Source organism: Haplochromis burtoni, unplaced genomic scaffold, assembly GCF_018398535.1.
Source record: "Haplochromis burtoni strain Fernald_Lab_line unplaced genomic scaffold, NCSU_Asbu1 Contig_70, whole genome shotgun sequence".
NCBI classification, from domain to species: Eukaryota; Metazoa; Chordata; class Actinopteri; order Cichliformes; family Cichlidae; genus Haplochromis; species Haplochromis burtoni.
Window position 1 is genome coordinate 2,351,547 of NW_024582431.1, and position 22,587 is coordinate 2,374,133.

The following is a 22,587-nucleotide window of genomic DNA, read 5'->3' on the forward strand; positions in this document are numbered from 1 at the left end:
GATAGAATTCTTATATCGGGATATGAGATTCTGGTCATATCGCACAGCCCTAATTTCATTAGTTTTTTTTCCCTTTATACAGAACCTGTTGCTGTATTTTAATGAAAAGTACAGAGTGTACTATGCAAATGCTAGCTTTCGGGCATCTTTTATTCAGGACCATGCATCATGTGCGTGTACCTGTCGAAATCATGCGGATGGAGGCGGTGTCCCTGTTGTATCAGGCTGTCCCAGTACAGCAGCTCCTCGTATGCCTGGTGCTCGTCCCACACTGGCGCTGCAGCGGCCGCCATGCTGTCGCGATCGCAGGACCCAAGCTACCACCTGTGCGCCCCCAAGTATACACCACTGTTAAAAACAGTTAGCAGGCAATTGGCTGTGTAATAACAACCACAATAAAGCAGCAGATGATTTGACATTATCCATGTATATGCTAACGTTAACTAAGCGGTACACTTGTTACGCTGCAGGCTGAGACATGTGGTTAGGATGCAGTAACTACGCTCACAGCAAACTAAATATATTTATAATAATAATAATGATAATAAAAAAAACTGGTCCCTTACTCCCATAATTATTCCATCCACATAAGTCAAGGCAGCCAATTAGCCTATGTTTACAGCGACTGGATGCTAGCAAGCTAGGTGAAGTTACCCAGAATGTCAGTGCTGTTAACGTTGCATTACATTTCGATTATGTCTTTAGAGCTCACCTCTGTCAACGGGCCAGTAAACAGGTGTAGGTCCCTTAACGTTGTTAGCTTTAGGATGTTAGGTTAGTTTGAGATGAGCCAGGCCTGCGCAGGATCGGTCACTCCGGTGAAGTTTCGCTTCTTCTTCTCCTAGTTTAATTGCGGGTCGCACATTACCATGTTTAGGTGTATACCGCCACCTGGTGTACCGGAGCGTGCGTTATGTCATAACTAACTAACTAACTAACTAACTAACTAACTAAATAAATAAATAAATAAATAAATAAATAAATAAATAAATAAATAAATAAATAAATAAATAAATAAATGCAAAGTAAAAGCAAGAGTAAAAAGGATGACTTCCAAGAAGGCTGAGATGTTTGAACATGTTCCATGTTGGACATTCCACAAATGCACTACAAACTAGACCTTGGAACAATATGCTTATTTGCACACCTCAGTCACATAGTTATTGAACACGTCTACAATATATTTGCACATTTTGCATTTTGCACATGTCTTCGTCCTGTCTTGTCTACAATATTGTGAGCATAACATGAACCTGGTATTCAATACCCACTGCACAATAGTCTCACTTTACTGTAATTGCACATGACCACTTTGTATTGTCTCTTATTTTGTCTTTGTTTATTGTACATATATTTAGTTAGTAGTAGTACATTTTTATCTTTTTAATTTGACTTAAATTTAGCAAGGGGTGAAATGGCATTTTGATATGCTGTATACTGTGTATATTGTTATACTGACAATAAAAACCTTGAATCTTTAATCTTGAATATTCAGAGGAGGGACAGAGGATAGACTGGCCAAAGGTTGTTGAAGATGGAGCTCTGAAGCAGGAGGAAAGGAGGAGAACAGACTAGTGCAACAGGAGGAGAATGCAGACGGGAAGGAGATAATCCTCAATGGAAAAGCTGCATACCACTTCTTCTGTCACAAATCCTTCACTGTCTCCCAGTTTTCCATTATGGTATTGCTCGACTGTCATCCATTAGTTCATCAATATTTCTTCTCTTGAAGTTCATTATGCATTTCTGTTTATATTTGGATCTTGACCCACCCATTTGTTGAGACCTAACTATTCGAGGAAAAACATTCTAAGTGGAATATGATGATCTCAGTGTCTACTTATGGCTCTGGGATCTAAGCCTCTTGGGCCTCTTCTATCTGTTACAAACCAAAAATTATTGGAACTAACTGCTCTACGTCAATTTTTTTTTTCAATATAGCCATCAGACTCAGTTGTATATGTTCAGATATCCACTCCCCTGATCATCCCAAGTAAATATTTGTATAGTATTAAAGTAATTCCTCTTTACATAAACTCAGACCATCTTTCTTTTTTGAATCCATTTTCTCTTCTGTTCTGTGTGATGTAAGTCCACATCTAACACTGAAAATATCCACGGAGGAACATTACATCACACAGTTACTACTCTTACCTTTTCACATCATATTCTTCTGCTATTGTTATTTCCCTTTTTGTAATATGTCAGCTTTCAACAGTTTGCATTATGCAATCTGGTTAGACTTTGGTCCTGGCTTCATACTAACAAAGATATAATGCAATGTTGTTAGCTGCTAATATTTTGGAGAACAAATAGGAATAAATATGTTAATTTAATCTATTTTTTCTATTCATGATGCAGATTATTTTTTAGTTTTAAATGATCTGATACAATTGCGATCAGTCCAGGTTGTTCTGTGCCTCTTGCTCTATGACAGCTGGATAGGCTCCAGCCACTCCCTGCAACCCTAAGCTTGGAAAGTGATTTAGAAAATGGATGGAAAGATGATCCAGTCCACTTAAAAACAGTTATTTGGTTCTTGTAAAGGATTCCGTTGTTTGAGATCCATTTTAATGCAGATCAGTATTTTATTTTATTTCAGACACACATAAAGTTAACTGTATTTAATTTAGAAACGCATACACAAAAAACAAAAATGTAGAATTTGTATCAGTGTCCTCCATTGCATACAGTGCTTAACAAAATTATAAGATCACCGCCCAATGTAAGGCTCAACTGCCCTAAATTAATAATTTAAAATTTGGTAATTGCGAAAATCATTATTTATGTTTCTGTAATGTTAATCCATCTTCACAAGTTATTTTATCAAAATGATATTTTTTTTATGCAAAAATAGAAATATTTTTGTTATCCACAAATTTTAAAACTTACTGTTCCATAAAAAAGCAAAAAATTAATAAATAAAAATATTTTTTTGAAATTGAAATTACAGTTATTTACTTGGAGTCCTGAACAAAAAAAAATATTATTTTGTTGTTGTTGTTGTCGTTGTTGAATGTTATGCTGGATTGGTCTAATCATTTTGTTAATCACTGTATGGGTAAATGTAAAAACAAACTTGCAAGAAACATGATCATGATTGAATTATTTTACCTGCTCTGTACCCCACAATATAACCAGCCCAGATCCTGTGATCAGCTGAAATAAGAAAGGGTCAATAGGGCATATGTCCACTCACCAAGATTGGATGGCAAAACCTATTATGATTGGACTGAAAGCTTTATGGGAGGTTAAATAAATATCAGATTTCATTTATTTAACATTTTGCAGTAATATTTAACATTATCCAGAATAATGAAGGAGCAATTGGAAATAGCAAGTCTAGATCTTTTAGGAATTTAGAGACATTTCTAGGACAAAATAAAAAGGCATCAGACTTTTTTGTGGTTGTAGGTGAACTAATAATAATAATAATAATAATAATAATAATAATAATAATAATAATAATAATAATAATAATAACAAACACTGATGTCACAGACATCTGTATGATAGTAGAGTACAACATTTTTTAAAAGCTAAAAGATTCTGTTTCTAGCTTAGGGAAAAAATAAATACAAAGTTCTGGAATAAAAATCACATTGAATCGTTTTTTATTTACATTCAGTCTTTACACACACTCAGAAAAATGAGTGTATAATTCAAGTATTACGTTATAACCTCTTACTTTATTTCACAAAAAGAAATATATAAGCACACATAGAGCATATAAACATACATAAACTCCACAGTATTTGAATATTAACATTCCTTAATGAAACACATTCAGCAGAATACGCTCTAAATACTTCTGGGTTTAGTACGGTGCTCCCTCCAAATGTTAAAACCAGTACAACTGATTTCTTTTGCAACCATACAATGAAGGCATGCCAACTGTGCAATTCATGTCTTTAAAAGCAGATAGAACTGAGTACAAATAAATCAATGCAATACTGTATGTAGTCCCTGTATAAGTGGCACTTCTGCAAAACTTTGAGCTTCTCCAGACAAAGCGTGGTTAGTACTGCAGCCGTATGCGGCCTAAATCGTTCCCTTTTCCTCTTAAGAGTTTCCTTATGAGGGTATAATAACAAGGAATGTTCACTCAATGCAGGTAAACAGTAGAAAAGTGTATATTTTGTGCAAAATCATAGCATTAGCTAGCTTTCATTTATAAGGTCCAGACCATGAACTCAGGGTAAACTTTGATGATGTGAGAAAGAGAAATGATGATTAAATCCAAGAAGCACTTCTTTAGAGAAGGTTTAAAAGCCACGGAGGTGTTTTCAAACATCCTGCTCTTCTGTTGGCCTTTCTTTATAAAGATCTTTGCTGAGTTCTTCATATGCTCACTGACCTGGTAACAAAATATATCCGCAAATTACTATGTCAACCTTTCTCTCAGATCAGACTTGATCTACATCATTCTTCTCTGAGCTAGGAAAAGAGGACGGCTCCCAACGGCCCAAAATAGTACCCCTCAGGCCTGCCTGGCACTTAGCGATGAGGTAGATTTTGCGGAGCACGGTGCGGCGCAACAGGATGTAAACCCAGGGGTCGAGGATCTGGTTCCACGTGGCCAGCCTCACTCCCATCACCATCAGGGTTTCATAGTATGACAAGCTGTGTCCAATGGTTCCCGTGTAGGAGTGAATCACGGACATCAGGCCAAAGATCTGCAGACATGAAACATAAAACTGCAGTTAGTAAAATGAAAAGTAAAAACAATATATTAAAAGAATAGCAAAATAAATGTTTATAAAAATAGAATGCCACTCTGCCCTCCTTAGTGTCATAGATACAGTGACATTGCTTTATAAGGTCTGGCTATAGTTGTACTAACCTCTTATTGATATTTTAAAGTAGAGACTGCAGGAGTAAAAGTTTTATTTCTGAGTAGCTGGACTGCATTGCGCCTAATACCTGGTATTAAAATCTTCAGCTTTGATACCAATACTTTTAATTAGTGAAATCTATAATATGCAATCATCTTAGGGAGAGCAATGTAATGAGATCACTTGTATTTACCATTTATTTAATAATGATAGTGCAAATTCTCTGATCACATGCAGGTATCATAAGACAAAAAACCTTCTGCTTCATATATGTTTGTGCACAGAAGTAACACCTGAGCCTTCTTACATTACATTACATTAAATTTGCATGCTACTGATATGTAACTATCAGCAATGTGCTGATGTTTGACCAAAAAATAACAAAGTCACCATGCCTGTCATGCCCAGTTTGAAACTGTAATGGACTGGTCACCTGTCCGAGGTGCGCCCTGACTTTTGTCAGGTGGCATTGGCTCGAGCCCCACACAAACCCTCAATTTGGATAAACAGTTAAGAAAATGGAAGGATGGAATCAACCGATGGAAATAATTTCACTTTAGTAAAGCAGAATTTGGCTGAATCTTTACGTGAGTCAGTCAAGCAAATGACAATCTGAGTAAACTGAAATCACCAAATTAAAAAACACATTGTAAGCTTCTTAATATGATACAAACCAGATACCAGCTGTGTATGTTGTTTTGTCCTTGAGGACTGCTGCACAGTTCACTTGAGTGGCTGCATGAAAGCTTGAGCAAGAATTTTTGGACTGCTGTTGTTCCTTGAGATGTAAGCTAGAGTTTGTTGGCAGGTCTAACTTGAGAGATACTTTCCCATTCTCATTTTCTGCTAATCCTATATAAACCCTTGATAGCGTGCAAAATCCCTCTGTTATTATGCATGTGACGCACTTTTTAAATATGCGGTCTTTCTTTCTGACCACATTTCTGCTTCAGTCTCTGTTTGCACATTGTTTTTTTTTTGTTTTCTTAACTGAGCTTGATATTTAAACAAAGCGATTGACTTACACAAAGTAAGAGCACTTACTCTTTAATTTAGCAGTTGTTGTTCCCTGTCTGACATTTGATCCCATAATGATCCAGCTGTGTAATGTGATCCAGTTCTCTTCAGAAATGTGTTAAATAAGAATTTCATGTTTTGTTTTGTTTTTACAGAAACAAAGGCCATTTGGACAGAAGATTCTTTCTTTCTTTTTTTGTCTTTGTCAGCACTGATCCTGTTGCTAATGCAGTGTGACTTTAAATATTACTTCTAACTTCACAGTTTTTAACCAAAATTCTCAGTTTGCCCCTAATCTCACAGTTGCACTATGTGACATAACTTGAAAACCTCCAAAAATTTGAGGAGTAAAAATACTGCTTAACCACCACATAGGTGCTTTCAAACATGCTGGCTAAAAATCCACTTGTAGTGAGCTGCCAGAATGAGTAAGAGAGCTGTAAAGCTGTTGTGATCTAACAGCTGCAATAAAACTGACGAGAGTTAATAAAGCACAGTATGGGCATGAAGGCAAGCATGCTCAGAGTGTCGCTAATGAGCCAACCTAAGTAGAAACATCTGTGTGAGAGAACATTTGATGTGTAAGAGCTCTTTCTTTTTTTATTTTTAGACAACAGGTGAAGTCTACCATCTTACTGACTTTTCTTTCTTAACCTTGTACTTCCTGACACTCACCAGCAGAGGGCTCCAACAGATACACGAGGTGACCATTATTCCAACGAGCTGCACCACCATCTCTATGTCGTGGGACTTGGCTGAGTGATGGGAGCCGGGCTGCCTCCTGAGCCGGGCGAAGACCAGTGTCAGTCCACTGATGGTGTTACAAACCAGCGCCACAGCTAGCGAGGCCAGCCCAAGTCCAGAGAACAATACTACAAATGCCACATCCACCTCCTTAGTGTCACTGAGCACTTTGATGAAACACCAGGTCCCTGGCTCTTGATAGGTGTAGGAACCCAGCTGAAAGCAGGGTAGCAAGGCCACACTTAAGGCTGCCAGCCAGATGATGGAAAGACAAATTTTTGCACGTCTTTTTGTGACCAAAGATGAGTGCAGCAGTGGTTTAGTAACACCCAGGCATCGCTCGGCAGCCATGGCACAGCCCATGAAGAGAGGGCATAGTCCGAAGAACACCATGCTGCCACCGAGGAACTGGCACATCCCATCAGAGGAGTTGACATACTGAGGCCTTGCAGCTCCAGAGAGGTAGAGTCGGAGAACCAGGGCACCAGGAATCACATGGCCAATCGAGTCTGTAATCACCAGTGACGTGGCAAACAGAAGGAATGTAGCTTTGGAGCGCCGGCGCTGAAGGGAGTAAGCATTAACCAGGATGAAGAGGGCCACAATGTTGGAGATGATGCCCAGTGTCATGGACAATATGACAATGAACGCTCCACCAGCGGTAGGCTCCTCAAAGGTGAGGTTTTCATGGTGTGACAGCCCTTCAACAGCAGCCCTGACCTCCACCTTCCCTCCACTGTCATTAGCCACATGAGGGAGAAGCAGGGGGGCTGAGGAGTTGTAGTGGCTCAAAGCTAACATCTCTGAACTCTGAAGGTCGTGAGATCCATAGTTAGGTGAGGCTGCAGGAGAGAGAAAAGGCATATTTAGTTATAAAACACTCTTAAGCTGCTGTTGATCCGTGTAAAATGATATTGATGAGTTGATTTAACAAAAACTGTAATAACTATTCACACAAATACAAATAAAAGTTGAGGAAATATCCTGGAAAAAATGAATGCAGAAAATCCCAACCCAACCAAACATCTACAATAGTGTTTCCAGATTTGTTTATTTAAATGTGATGGCACAGGAGGACACAAAAACCAACCAGGTGGGGGGAACATGAGACTAACGGTTTTATTTGTGAACAGAATTCCTGCCTCGAAGCATAAACAGGGAGACGTGGCTGCCTTGCAATGAGGCATGGTGGCTGCACTGAAGCACACGATTGAACTCTGGGGCACAAAATGCAGTACGGTTACAACCGTAAATATGTTTTATCTTCCTGAGTGGGGGACAGTGCCAGGTCAGGTGGTCCTTTAGCCACAGCCCTTAGAGGGTAGGCTATTAGATATTGGCAGATTGTTAAAACGCCAAAAGAGACAATAGCTTTCAGAAGAAATGCGTTCATCTCTTTCTCTGGCCAAAGAATCACTGACAAGAGGCCGCTTCTGAAACCAAAGGCACCACCTTTGCGTGACATCCTTTAATGGTCATCTTTTAAGATTTCAGGGCTGCTGACATTTAAAAGATTCAAAAACACTACAAGAAAGAAAAGAAGGAAATTATTGTTTTCACATCTATTGCGTTCCCCACGAATATGGCTCTTGTTCTTTTATAACTGAGTTTGATTCAGGTGGAAGTATGTGAAAGAAGTGCAAAGGAGAGAACTTTAATAGTCGTATGACACACAAATGTCTTATAAATGTACTTATAATTATTCATCATAGGCAGGAACATTTTTTCAATCTTTTATACATATATTTAATATATATATATTTAATAGATGACAAATGTTTATGTTCTTCTTCTTCTTCTTCTTTTTGATTTGTAAATATTCCTTTTGAACCCAACCTGACAGCTGGTCACCTTGTGGGTGCCCAAAGACACATGAGCGATGAAAGGACACAGGATGACAGACAGCAAGTAGAGGCTACTGAGGCAGCTGTCAGGACTGCAGTGCTTTGTTAATCAAAGTGGAGCGTCACTGTTAGGTTTAGTTTGGAGGTCAAACATAGTTAAACAGAACAGAACTCCCAGCAACACAAAAAAAAAAAGACTAAATATTGGGGGAAATCAGAGCTGAGCATTATTCAGCTCACTGTTCACGATGCTTCATTCCATAATCACATACATTTTTTTAACACAGAGAATCCTTATACCTCGTTTGTGGTGTCTAAACAGTAACAGTAATTGCCTTAATTTAAACTAATTAAAACAATTACTGGATCCAGTTTCTACCAGAAAGAAATATTATTTTTTTAGGGCTGTCTCCTGCCTACTGTTTCAGACTTCCACAGAGCCCAGAGACAGCCAGTAAGCTGCTTTTCTGCACCACAACACACCCTATCACAATTTCTTCTCACCACTTTGTTAAATCTATGAGAACTCCCACACTGATCTGTATATTTTCAGAAAAGTTCACATTTCCACTAAATAAGAAACATATATACAGATGTTAACAAAAAATAATACATATAAAATGAACAAAGACTTATTCTTTTTTATTACTCCTCTTCATCATTATTATTATTTAAATGGAAGAAATTACTTACCACTCGACAGTTGATTAGTTATCTTATAAGTCCAGCTGGTTTATCTTTGTGATTCATAAGGATAATCCAAAGAAATCCAGACGAAAAAATCTGTTTTCATTAGAAGTCATGTTTCCTTTCGACAAGCTCCACTGCAGCGATGTCCGTCGCGGAGTTTTTTCCATTGCTTAAGACTCCTGTCTATTTCACTGTGGCTTTTAAAGGATCCCCACTGACGCTGAAATACCGACTCACATTTTTATAGCGCGGTGTCCTCCAGTCTGTGTGGGCGTCTCTGCTGCTGTTCGCCCCCTGAGTCAAGTCCGTCTCACCCCTGTGCTGCACTTTCCCTGCAGCCTGTTTACATTACCTGCACGACCAGTAAGCACAACCTAGCGTCACTTAACGTGTCACCGACATTTCTCAAAAAAAGAGAGAAGGGAAAAAATGTTTTTAAAAAAAAGAAAAAGAAAAAGTCATTATTTTTTACCTAAGCAGCACACTGTTATAGTTTTAATTTCCCTGTAAACTTCAAAATGTTGGTCTCGAAATAGTTAATAAAGCTTTATTTGCAGTAATCAGCTTGAAGCGAAGACACTTTTCAGCTCCTGGCTCTTCTGTAAATGAATCGATCTGAACAGATTCGGTTCCATAGGCTGCGCTATTGATCTATTTATTTTTGCAGTTGAATGCGTAACTCTGAGCTCAAAATAACCTCTGCTGAGGTATCAGTTGTCCAGTACATGGTGAATATTAGCTCTTCCTATGAAGGGTCTTCTATTTCAGTAATTCCAATAAACGACCTCAGTATTCAGGAGCAAAGGGCTGACGTTTATCTAGATATAATTTAAAAAACAATTAAATAATTTTTTTTTTAAAAAAGACGAGGATACATGTGAAGGTGTTTGTTTTGCAGTTGTAGTTTAGATAATTTGGTATGGAAAAGCCATATTCACGCTCTAGAAAAAAACAGATGTTCCTCAAGGACCCTGGTGTTAGTCTTGAGGGTTTCTGCAGCTGTGTAAAGGAAAAATGTATTCTGCTTGATTGACACTTTTCCTGTAGTACATACTGAAGCCAGGTGGCTTTGTTTGTTTGAATTTTACAAGGTCGTGGAATGCAAGCTGGAGCACACTAGCACACATTTTGGGTTGGAAACTGAGCAAAAGCAACATTAGAGATTGGCTGCTGGTTCACAGGAAAGAGCAGAGATGGGCACTGACATGTAAATTGTTTTCATTTTGTTTTTTTTCCCTTTAAAAAAATTAAATCAAGACACCTGGAGGAAGAATTTAGGCCCTGCGAGAGTCTTAAAGGGAGGAGTGCGCAGAAAATATCGAAACATCTATTAGATGGGATTACATCTTGAAAAAGAAGCCCAGTCTCAAAGAGGTTTGTAAAGCAGGCGAAAAATTTAGTTGATTTATGATCCAAGACACAAATGTCATACTTTTTTTTTCTTGTTTATGCAGATGAAAAACATTTTCCTCTACGAAAGACTGGTGCAAGTGGATTCTTGGCGTTAGGTGGACCAGGCTGCTTGCTGCCTCATTCCAACAGAAAGATAGTCACTGAAGGCACCTATAGTTTACCCTTGACTTGGTTTATTTCACACTGACACACATTGATGCAAACAGCAGAAGTCCAAAAATCATCCTCCTGGAGTTAATTTCACCTGAGCAGGTGAAATTACTCCATTCATAATACATCCTGATTGAACAGGTTTAATCAAGCGTAGACACTTAGCAAACAATACACACAGACCATTTAATGCAATAGATCATTGCTCCACAATCAATAAACTAGAGTTTACACAGTTGTCTCGTTAGACATAGACCAGGTAAAGTGGAAATTTTTATTTGCAGTTTTAAACAAATTTGGATTTGGTACATTCTTCAAAAAATGGATCAAAACACAGCTATCCAAATGCATGTGTTAGGACAAATAAACTTAATTTGCAAGGCTTTAATCTAATGAGGGGCACCAGACAGGCCTAGCCTTTTGTCCTTTTCATTGAACCACTAGCAGCAGCAATCCGACATGCCTATACGCTGATGATGCTATTACTTTTCCTTGGGAACTCACAAAACTCTCTTCTGGAGCGAATTACGCTCATAGATTTAACTGGGGTAAATCAAGACCTCTACCTGTGAACTGTAAATATCAGAACACCTCCACCACTCCATTACAATCAGGTAACATTATTTACATCAGTAAAGATCTCTACTCTGCCTTTCAGAGGTTTCACTATTAAGCATCATTACTTCTTAATACTGAAGCATGCGGGGCCCCGTCCTCGGCTTGTACTGGGGTCAGCTTCTCGCTGCCTGCAGTCCCTTGGCATTCTTGCCCTCGGCTCTGTCCGGGACCTTTCTCTTCCCCCGTCTGATTTGAGCACTCAATCGTCATCTGCATGTGTGGCCTTGGGTTTTGGGTTTTCTTAGGGCTTCCCATGTATTCACTGTTAACCTCTGGCTTTTGAGGGGGCATAGTTGTTGTTGTTGGAGTCTCTCACCCTCATTCTTAAGTATGTTTCATGACAAACGCTTATACAAAGACACTCACATTCTCTCTCTTGCTTTCTCTCTCTTTCTCAATGACAAACACACATACAAAGAGCAAAATTGTATGTTTGTGTACTCCATTTGTTTGGTCTTACAATATAAAGTGTGTTGAAACAACTGTTGTTGTAAGTTGGTGCTATGTAAATAAAACTGAATTGAATTAAACTGAACTAATGTCATTTGGGTTCATCCTTGTGTACAAAATATGAAGGCCATCCAGCAATTATTATTAATGTTTAAATGCAAAGCGAAACTGTAAGCGCTCTTTTGGATCCCTGTGGTTTGAAGTTTCGTATTCAGAATCACATGTACCCAGACAGATGTTTCAGGGTCGAAAGTGCCCACCAAAATAAACACACAAAAATTAAGGCATCCTTGGTTGCATCTTACCCCTGTCTTCTGTTATAATCTTTTGTCTGCAATGAAAAAAAATGTTTTTTAAAGCTTGAGGAGAAGTAATGTGATAAAGGTCAGCAGGAAATATTTTCTCAGGATAATGAACGCCTCCCCACAGGTCCTTAGAGATTTGCCAAAAAAGAGGGCTGCCAAAACAGAAGTGACTGGTATGATTTGAGAAATGGAGAAAGTTGGACAAATTCTCATAGAAGCAGGCAAATTGAGACGAATGAGAGATGGTTTGATTAAGGACTTTGGAGGAGAGCCTAACATTCTGACCTGGAATGCACTGCGGCTCCGGGGTCCTCCATGTGTCCGCCAAATGGCGGTTCTGAGGAGTGTGGCTTTATTTTGTTTCCATACATGGTGGCAGCAGCGTAGGTGGTGCTGGATGGAGGAAACAGCCAAGTCTCCTCCTGGAGCCAGGAACAGTGGTGGCTGGTAACCTAAAGATACCTCGAAAGGAGATAATCCATTAGCTGTTGAGATCAGTAGATTATGGGCATACTCAGTCCGGTGCAGTTGTGAGCTTCACGTAGGTGGGTTGGAAGAAACAACACAATGCAAGGCAGCTCCAAGCCAATCAGCAAATCCTCCTGATTTGCTGCCTGGATGATTTGATCTGTGTCTTGCCACTGGATTGTAGATGAAAACCAGAAACTAAACTAACTTTGAATCATAGTGCATCACAGAAAGCGCTCCAAACCTGAGAGATGAATCTTTGTCATTTGACAGAAATAATGTCTGAGTGAATTCCATCCAACCTGAAAACATGTTAAACTAATTGTTGGTTTGTTATGGTAACTGTGGGAAGTTTAGGCAAGGCTAAGAAATGCATTACTTTTAAGAACCTGTCAATGACAACTGAGCCTGGCCATGAAATAGGAGTAACTGGTCAGCGCATTCAGCTTCTGGAAATGAAGCAAAAGCTCTGGAGGTAGAAGTGAGATGAGTTAGAGGTGCTGCTACCTGGTTATAGTTTGTGATGAATTGGCAATAGAAGCTGGCAAAGCCCATAAAGTGCTGTAATTGTTTCCAAGTGGTTGGAGTGGGCCCTTTGGTCATGGCTTTGACTTTCTCCGGGTCCATTTTCACTGGCCCACTCTTGAGAATATAACTCAAAAATGATACTAAAGAAGTGTGAAATTCGCATATCTTTTCCTTCACATACAGTCTCTTTTCCAGTTACTTTTGCAAAGCCTTAATGAAATGGCATTTTATTTTTTTCTAGAATGTCATCAAGAAACACAAAGTTGTTCAGAAAATCCTTAAGAAAGTAAAGCTTGGAGGGCTGAAGCTGAGTTAGTTAATCCAAAAAGACACCACGCGATACTATAAAGGTGTATTAAATGTGGTCTTCCAAAAACCCAGCACCCACTGGAGAAGATGGATGGATGGATGGATGGATGGATGGAGCCACAATTGGTCATCAAGCAGGATTTGTTCTCCAGTGGAATCAACAAAGACTTGGAAAGCTGACTATCATTTCTTGTGGTTAGAGATCTTAAGTCTTTCAGAGATGCTGGCTCGTCCTTTAAAGCTAGTTCATGTTTAAGCTGATTATTTAAGAAATGATGGTAACCGATTTTTAGTGCCTTTGTCCCTGACACAATTCAGTTGAGAACTCAGTGACAGTATTTGTCTGGTATAAATTAAAGAACCATCTAGCTGATCAAACACTCTCTTAAACGCCTTACAAACTTATGTGGATGACTCATTTGACCAGCTAATAAAATAAGACTCAGCTCTCCGAAGAGCTTGATCATTAAGCAAACCCACAACATGAGAAATCTTTGGGTAGTCGTTAGAGAAGCCACGGGGTGTATTACTGAGCAATAAAGGCCACTTCAACAGAAAACCCCTGCAGTAACCCAGCTCACGTGTATACACAGGGGTTGCACACACAGGGGAACAAAATCAGATTCCATTACATTGGGCTGAACTGGTGTTTCAGTGACAGAGGGTTGTGGCAATTTCAAATTCACTGATTGAATAGTGCGATTCAGTGGATCTAGCCTCTGATGAGTTCCCTGTTGTTGTAGTATTGCAGTGTTTTTCTTTGCAGGAGCAGTGACTGGCTGGATGGTCCAGGCAAGTGGAACTGGAAGTGTCTGTGACACTCCTTGAAGCAACAGGAGTCCCAGAAAACAGTGCAATCACTCTGATTTTGGCTGGGCAACTGAAGAACAGTCAAGAAAGCAGGTATACAGACTGAAAAAACACAAAAACCTTTTAGAGGCATTAGAGGCTTAACACCCACTACAATAGGAACAACAACATGGCAAAGAGTAGCTTCTCTTACTGCCTCCTAAAGGTTTCTCCTTTTCTCCACTTGTCTTCCTTTTAACCAGTTACTTTGTCTCTTCATCCTTTTACCTAAGTGGGATTTATAGTCAAACACAGGGAGCACGTTCGCCCTCCGTTCCACTCCAGGGACTGCCCGTCTGCCTGCATTGAGCTCTGTTGTCAGATGACGGCAGGGTACAAAGCACGCGCTCCAGCCATCCATGGTCCACTCTTGGTTGTGTTGCTGTTGCTCTGTGAACCAGACGGAAAGGAGAGTGAAGTTATAGGACACAATGAAATAATGAAAAGTGTCAACTGCAGCCTCTGTCTGTGCTTTTAATTCTTTTTCTTTTGCATGGACGCACATTTTTCCCAAAAAAGTGTAAGTGAACGGACACACTATAAAAACCCACTTTAGCCAGTCAGAGGGATAGCTCAATATTACTCTTCATGAACCAGAAGAGTCATGTACTTGACCTAATCGCCACAATTTCCTGAACATTTGATTTCTTTATTTGGTGAATTTTCTACATGAAAATAGTTTTTACCTCATGACATTGTTCACAAAGTCCAGATGGAAGGCAGAGAGTAGCAGTGCCAGCCAGTGCTTAAATACCACGGGTCAATGAGCTAAAACACAGCAGGTGTGAAAGAGAACCAGATAGATCACTTCAGCTAGTTTTAGTTTTGTTGTTAAATCCAACAGAAAGAAATTCACTATTTGATAGAACAGAGACATAACAATGGCACATAAAGATGTTAATTCTAAACTAGATAGTTTTATATTTTATTGGCTTCATTTATCTTGTTAGGACTTTCAATTAGACATGTCTCTATTTATGTTGGTCTTGGACTAAATCATTTAGGTCTGATCCTTCTCCTTTACCAGTGCCCACTTAGAGAGCGCAACAATCGAGCGCTTGGCTGCCATACATGTTTGTTATCCTACCTCTTAAAGGAGACCCTGCTGCCTCCATTTTCTTCACGAATTACTACAAAATATGCCATTTGGCATCTGCAGTCCACTGGCTTGTCCAATACTAAGTCTGAGGTTTATGGGTTTGAGGCTCCTTCTACACCCTTACATTCACCGCAAAGAGAAAAAACTCACTCACTGCATACCTGATTTTTTTTGTCGCACTGGGAGATGGAAATGCTCTTCAGAGGTTACAAAGGCCTTTATCCTTTAACATGCAACATGGAAGAAAAAGAAAAAGAAATTCTAGTGTTGCATATGCAGAAAAAATCTTCTTGACATGAAGACTCACAAATCGCCCACCACAACCACCATGTTGTTTAGAGAGCCTGAATATGTGAACTGACAGGAGTTTTACGGGTTTAGAAAAGTGATTTGCAGTTTTGGTTTTAACATCAAGAACATTCCCCTCTATCACACCACTTTGCACAATTATACTGTGCTAGCTTTAATCAAGCATTGTGATATCATGCAAACATATTCAGTGGGGCAAAGGTGTCCATGATATGGGTGCATTCCTCAGTTTTATTATATTTATGGGAATTCTTTGCTATTATGAGTGGAAAGCCACACTTTATCTGTCTGGCCAAAAACTGAACAGTGGAATGTTTGCATGAAAATATTCAGCTGGGAGAAGAAAAGACAAACACGCTGTCAAAGAGAGAAACAATTTCAACTACTTTTCTCTGATGTAGCACACACTCCCTGCAGTGCAAATTGTAAAACAAAAAAACAACACACTGTCAGATTGTCAGGCTGGAACCCAGAAGCAATTTCTAATATTTGGTTACTGTTTTGCCTGCTGCATGTCTTGAACTCTGTAAAGACGGGTGCTGATTATGCCAGGAGAAATAGAAAATCCCAGTCTTGTAGGATCCACAGATAATAACAGATGACATCTGCTCTGGGCAGTGTATCATGATCATTATGGTTGATTTTTTGGTTTCCAGCATGGATAAACATTAAGAAGAACTCATGGTAATCAGTGTTCTGAGACAAAATACAATCAGTCATGTGATGCAGATTTCAAGGTCAAGGTCAGAATTTGAGGGAAAAGACACTAATCGTGTGGTTTTATTATTGAACCGCATACAGTGTAAAGGCAATAGCAAGCTTTCCTAATGGATAGGTTTCCTAATAATTTATGTTTTAAGGGGAAAACTAATTTGTAGACAGATATAGTTGTTAGATCTGTACAAATGCAGTTGCAGTGATTCATTGAAAAGAGCATATGGCATAAGAACTTCTGTAGTTTGGTCAATTTGAGCCTCGATTTCCTCAGCAATACAAAATAACTCCATTGTGACACTATGTGAAAGGAGAGTGGCATGACAGTCTCAAATGAATGCATGAAGCTCAAGAATCTGGAGTACTCTGCATTCATTATGCTAGGTGTTTTGTTTAGACACTGCAGACTGTGACTCAGACCAAATATTTGTAGATTTAAAACAGATGCCATTGTCCACATTTGGCCTTGGACTGTTATGCTTTTTCCAAGCTGGATTTAGTAAGACATTCTCAATGCATAAAATAAAAGAAGCATTTATTTGATTAAGGGAGAGTAAACGTTAACTAGTCAACGCATTGTTTTTGTGCTGTAACCAACAACAATACATAATATTTTTGTAAAGCAATCCAGGATTATTTTAATTAAAACCATAACAATCTGCATATTCAAAAACAAATTTTGCTGAAGTATGGGATTTTCATTTAAAAGTTTGACTTGTTTGGAGTTCTTCAAATCAAATTTACATCAGATCTCTTGCCTCAAAATCCACCATGTATATGCTTTCATTAGAGCTTTGTTGGCTCAGCCACTGGAGAGTTGAAACGTCAAAAATACTTCTGCAGATTCAAACCTTTCTCTACCCAACAAGCACTGATGACTTTGTTGAACTGCTCATTAACACAAATATCTAATCAGAAAATTACATGTCAGCAGCTCAGTGCATTTAGGCACAAAAACAGCCTCCTGAACTTCAAACAGGTCTGGGGAAGAAAAATGAAAAGGTAGTAGGGGATCCTCTGAAATTTTCCTGACCTACTGGGATTTTCTCACATAACCATCTCCAGGTTTTACAGAAAAAAAGAGGTTCAAATTGATAGGGAGGCAACAGCAATTCAAATATCTATGGATCCATCTAGCCTTGTGTCAAGGTAAAAACAAAAAGGGAAAGTTATATTTCTAAGCCCATTAAACTTCTGTCAGTTTACATATACAGTCTGTCTGGCCAACAAGTTCGGCAAACTGGGAAATCAGATGAACTTGGTGGTTGTGAGGGCGATTTATAGGTCTTCATGCCAAGAATGAGGGTCCAAACACCTAACAGTGGCAGGTGAGTATATATTACATTTACTGTATACTGACAAAGCCAAAATACGAGCCTATAAAAATTTGATTCATTCAGGAAAGAAAGATATGGCACAGATTTGTATAAATTAAAAGAAAGAACAGAGTTAACGGAACCTTAGCTACTATAGGGTAAGAGGTGGGATACGTCCTGCACAGGTCGCCAACCTGACGCAGGGCTAACACAGAAAGACACGAGTGCTAACCACTGTTCCAGCATGCTACCCAATACTGGAACATTATAACTTCAAAGCTATCCAACCCCACACACATGCTGTTTTAGCAATACAGCTTTTTACAACCAAGATTTGCCAAGTACAAGCACAGTCTTTACTGGTTGGCTTGCTTGAGACACCTGTTCTTTAAATATCTGATTTTTTCCCTTATTCACTTTGTCGTTGCTAAGTTTTCTGAATAGAGCTCATTCCCATTTTGTCAAAAAAAAGTGCTTTAGTTATAAATGTGATCATCTGCTGTTTTCAGAGCTTTTGTGATAAAATAAATAAATAAATAAATAAAAATCATATTTGGTGATGTACAGAGCACTCTGAGCTCCCTAAATTGTTCTGTGAATGTTCATGCAGTAAATTCTCAGTGAACACAAGAAGAACACAGTGACCTTTTTATAAAGAAAAAAGACTGAATCTTAATCCAAGAAGAGAAATTCTAATAGCTTCCTTCCTGTTATCCTTGAAAAGACTGTAACATTTTTGTGGGCTTTTCTCTCTTAAATCTTTTTCATAGAGGAAAAAAAAATGACAGTTTTCCCAGTCAACATCTAATGGCCTACATCAGATCTCTGTCCCTGCCAAATAAACCCATACTCTGAATGAATCTTAAAGAGGACTCTGTCTACCTCCAGCTGTGTCGACGTGGTTGGTTGGATGGTTATGTTCCTAGACAGAAATTTTAAATGCATGACTGACATTGAAAAACATAAATTCTAACGTGAAGCGCAATACGTTCCAAGTTTCTATTTCAGGACCACTTCAATTACTGAATTTAAAAAACAATGTAGCACCAAGCTGGGTGAAGATGTAGAAACTTTGCAAGGAGACTCGACATATCTGAATGATCTAATCCCAGACAGCAGCACCCACCACTGCACTATGTGGGCTGAGAGCTAAGCGGTCTTGCTGATGTCTGGGGTAATAAAAATGAAGCGCTTGCTTTTGTGTAGTGATTAATGAGAGCTCTTGTCAGTGTGAAGAAAAGCGAGGATGAGGTAATTAAAGTGCATCTGCATTGGTGCGAGGTTTAAGAGCCGCAGCCTGCTAATTAGCAGAGATGCTATTAAAAGGAAACTGTGATGCAAGTGCTCATCACCTACCGTCCCACACACAAAAACAGACATTAACCTTTTACCTGGAAAGCCAGCTAGTCTTTAAATCGTCTTTATTCAGAAACAACGTCACTGTTAATTCTTAGCAGATGATGGCATTATTCACCATAGTTTTGAAATACTGGTGAGATTTCTTTAATTTTATTTAGATTAAATCAAGATATTTGCTTATAGAATACTTTTTTTTTTTTAAACGTATTCACTGCCATGCAATAGTACATGTTGAGGTCATGATAAAACTTTCTAAATAACCCTGAACTGATTAAAATCTTGTTGGCTCAATCTATTATTTCCAATGAAGCTCAGAAGACAAGTATTATTGTTATTATGAGTGGTTGGGAATTCATACTGGCCTTTGTTGGACAGAGAAGTATTTCTTTTGAAAAGATCTAATGGTAGCAGCTGGGTGTAAGTTCAATTTTATGAGTGTATGCGCAATCTCCTGCTTAGTCACTGCTGATTAGGTAGGTAGCAGGATTCCTGATGCTGTAATGGCCAACATCTGTGTATTTTGAAGGTAGAGTCCAGAGATCGTTAGCCAACCCTAACATAAGAAGTTAAAGCAGGGCAGAAACAACTTTTGTTGTTCTCAGTACTGACAAAATCTTGTTAAATCTATACATAACCTCTTGATTCCAATTATTTTCTGGATGTAGCTCTGTATTTTAAATTAAAAAGAGGCCCTGCTTGATACCAGGTAAGCCAGGCAACTGTTTAGGGTTACAGGCCAGTGGGGGAGGGGGGCTCTGAGGTTGGACAAACTTTCAACTACAGCAGTGGCAATGTAGAAAGTTTGCAATGACAGTAGCTGACTCTCTTCCATTGCAAGCATCATATATGATCAGGGATGGGCACTGTGATTACTTTTTTCAAGTAACAAGGAACGTAAGGGATTACTATTGCAAAAAAAATAATGTTGTTTGTGAGAGTGTCTCCTGACAATGACGTACGAGCATTTGGCGTCCGTGGTAGCATCACACATGTGTAGATCAACAAAGCATAATAAGGAGTGTGGGAGAGAGTACGACCATGCAGCATTTAAAGCTTGTAAGTAACACCATTACTTTAATTTTGGTTCCATTAAAAAGTGACACAAACATTAGCGTCCACTGAAGATCCTGCTGCTGAATCTTTACTTTTAGTTGTTTTTTGCTGGAATATGCAGAAAAAATAGAATTGGGCTGAAAGGGCTAAAGTAATCAGGTTGTGTATCATGTTTTTTAAAAGTAACTAAGTAATAAAGTAACTAAATACTTTTTTAAAGTAACTTGACCAACACTGCATATGATTATGCGTAACAAAAGTAATGCCAGCTTGGAAAACATCACAATGAAAACAAAGAGAGAAAACAAGGGAGACAGAGGTGAGTGTATCAAATAATAAATATAATGCTAAATAATCAACTGCCGCTAGTCTAGCCCTAAATATGAGGAAGATTTGAATAACTTCCACTAGCATTACGTACTTCTTTTGTTTATTTTGATGTTGCAGCCTTGTGTGGTAATGTAACAGAGTGGAGTTCATCAGGACACAGACAGTCATCTTTTTAGCATAGCTAGCAGACCAAAAAAACATAGGAGCTAGCTGGAGTATTAACGCCTAATAACCAGTCAGTGTGCTCTTTGGCTGCCGTTTCCTTGTTATTTTATAGCACTGTTGTTGGTGGCGTCAGATTATTTGTAACATAAGTGATAAATACTGATTAGAGCCCCCCTGCCCCCGAGAATTTTTGCTAAGAACCCCAACAGTCTCCGCTAAAGATGTCTTAATTTGAAAAATACCAGGCTATCACTCTTGTGATAGCTTGTTCAGTAATGTTTGTCACTATTTACTGTTTGCTCGGTTCTCAGAACCATTTTATCAGCACAAAATATTCAACAATCGAAGCTGAGAGGACAGAAATGCCATTTAACGCAGACAAATGGAGTCAGCCCCAAGGCTTTAACATTTACAAAGTTAAATGACAGAAACAAAACGAGCAGAAGTAGTCTCTGTTTTGTCATTTTTTTAATATTCTGACTTCTAAAACAGACTCACAAAGACACATTAAGCTCCTATTTACCTTATAATAAATGCTGGATGGTCTCCATTTTTGGACTCTGCCCTGTCTTGCCAATTGGCAGTTCATGTTCTCGTGCATTCTTTCATCTTTCTTTCAACTTTCATCTGCCACAAATGAACTGTGTAAGATATGTGACTAGACTGATGAAGAAAATTTTTGACCACCCGGATTTAATGTGGAAAAAAACTTGATCATTTACATAAACTAATTTTTTATTTTTTCATCCATCAATTTATTGTCTTAACAATTTATCCAATTCAGAGTCACAGGATTGCTCTTGTTTGCAGATATCAATGAAGTCGCTTCATTGCTTTGAACTTTGTTGGCTACTGTGATGGACATCAGATATCTCTCTATGCATATACACAGAGACCTTAATTATACATTATTAATTTTTTAAATGTTTTTCATGCTGAAGATTTACATTGCTAGCACTAATATGAAACCTTACCACTGTGGGTGGGTTGAAATGTTAAAGCCATCCATCTTTCTTCGCTCCAGTCCCCTCCACCTATTTAATTTCCGTTTTGCCATCAGTGTCACAGCCGTGATGAAATGTCTGTGGGTGGCAGTGCTCTGAAGATTAAAGCTTTATATCAATAGAATACATATTAACTCAAGTGTCATTGCAGAGCTGTTGATAAAAACATGCTTTCTCAGATCAAAGTATTGAACTCACGGACCAGCAGTAATACCTTTAAATGGGCCAATATTGTTGCACACTGTTGTGGTGGATTGGGAATCTGTTTGCATAAGAAGCTCCTCCTTCACTTTTCCTTCATTTGTCTTCAGCTTGAGTGGTTATGCAGGGATGAGAGTGCTGAAGTGTGTGGCAGATTTAGTGCAGGCCGCCCACAGCTGTGTGACGCTGCAGGACATCGTGTTGGCTGAAGGACAGATAACTGCTTTCACGACACTGATCTTGCTCAGCATAGTTTGGTACAGGCTGTACCTGGTGACACAGCAAAAGTAACCTGCCAGCTCACACATAATCGTAACACTGCTGACAGTTATTGTGCTGTCTGACCTTTTTCTACTGTCAGGTAATTTGTCTTATGACTCTAATAAAGGTCAAACCTCATCTCTAGGATTAAAGGACATTTATCCTTAATAGCAGGAATAAATTCTTTAACACCCAATATAACATTTACAGAAAACCAAGAGATGATGAATACGACATAGCATAATACAATTTCAAGCACTTGTTTTTATAAGCTTTTAAAGCATCTGTAACTCATCTAAAAGCAAGTTGATGTGAGGATTTATAGAAAAAACAAAACAGTATTTGTTTGAGAGACTGGTGATCTGCTCATGATGTATCCTACCTGATGGATAGATGTATGCATATATGTAGGTAAGTGTGGCAGCCCCTGGCATCAGCAATGACAGAAGAGTCTCATTCACTGGGCATCGTTGAGCAAACTACAAAAATAAGAAAAAATTTCTACTCACACAGTCCCTTTGAATTATGCTTTACCGATAAACAATAACAAAAAATT

At 38.7% G+C, this 22,587-nt stretch overlaps 2 protein-coding genes across 3 annotated transcripts in view; both read right to left on the reverse strand.

Moving 5' to 3' along the window:
* The window catches only part of LOC102304655 (interleukin enhancer-binding factor 3), a 23,521-nt gene extending 22,671 nt beyond the window's left edge, over positions 1-850 (reverse strand). Inside the window, exons 1-2 of one of the 2 annotated variants that reach the window (XM_005924925.3) lie at positions 713-850; positions 181-324 (exon numbers count right to left, since the gene is read on the reverse strand). In XM_005924925.3, the coding sequence (XP_005924987.1) occupies positions 181-293 (113 nt within the window). In that variant the 5' untranslated portion in view covers positions 294-324; positions 713-850. Of the gene's footprint in view, positions 1-180; positions 349-712 lie in introns of both variants that reach the window. The other variant, XM_014334393.2, reaches the window with a different exon arrangement.
* Positions 851-3,597: 2,747 nt separating this feature from the next.
* On the reverse strand, positions 3,598-9,732 carry ptger1a (prostaglandin E receptor 1a (subtype EP1)). Its single transcript, XM_005924924.2, has 3 exons — positions 9,134-9,732; positions 6,528-7,438; positions 3,598-4,676 (listed from the first exon to the last, which is right to left on the reverse strand). Exons 2-3 carry the CDS (start codon positions 7,395-7,397, stop codon positions 4,407-4,409), a joined length of 1,140 nt encoding a protein of 379 aa, XP_005924986.1. The 5' UTR covers positions 7,398-7,438; positions 9,134-9,732; the 3' UTR covers positions 3,598-4,406.
* Between the last annotated feature and the right edge of the window lie 12,855 nt (positions 9,733-22,587).

Coding starts and splice junctions, on each gene's coding strand:
- ptger1a (XM_005924924.2), bottom strand. CDS start 7,397: ATGTTAGCTTTGAGCCACTACAACTCCTCAGCCCCCCTGCTTCTCCCT. Junction 4,677..6,527: donor TCTGTTGGAGCCCTCTGCTG/GTGAGTGTCAGG, acceptor TCATGTCTGCAG/ATCTTTGGCCTGATGTCCGT.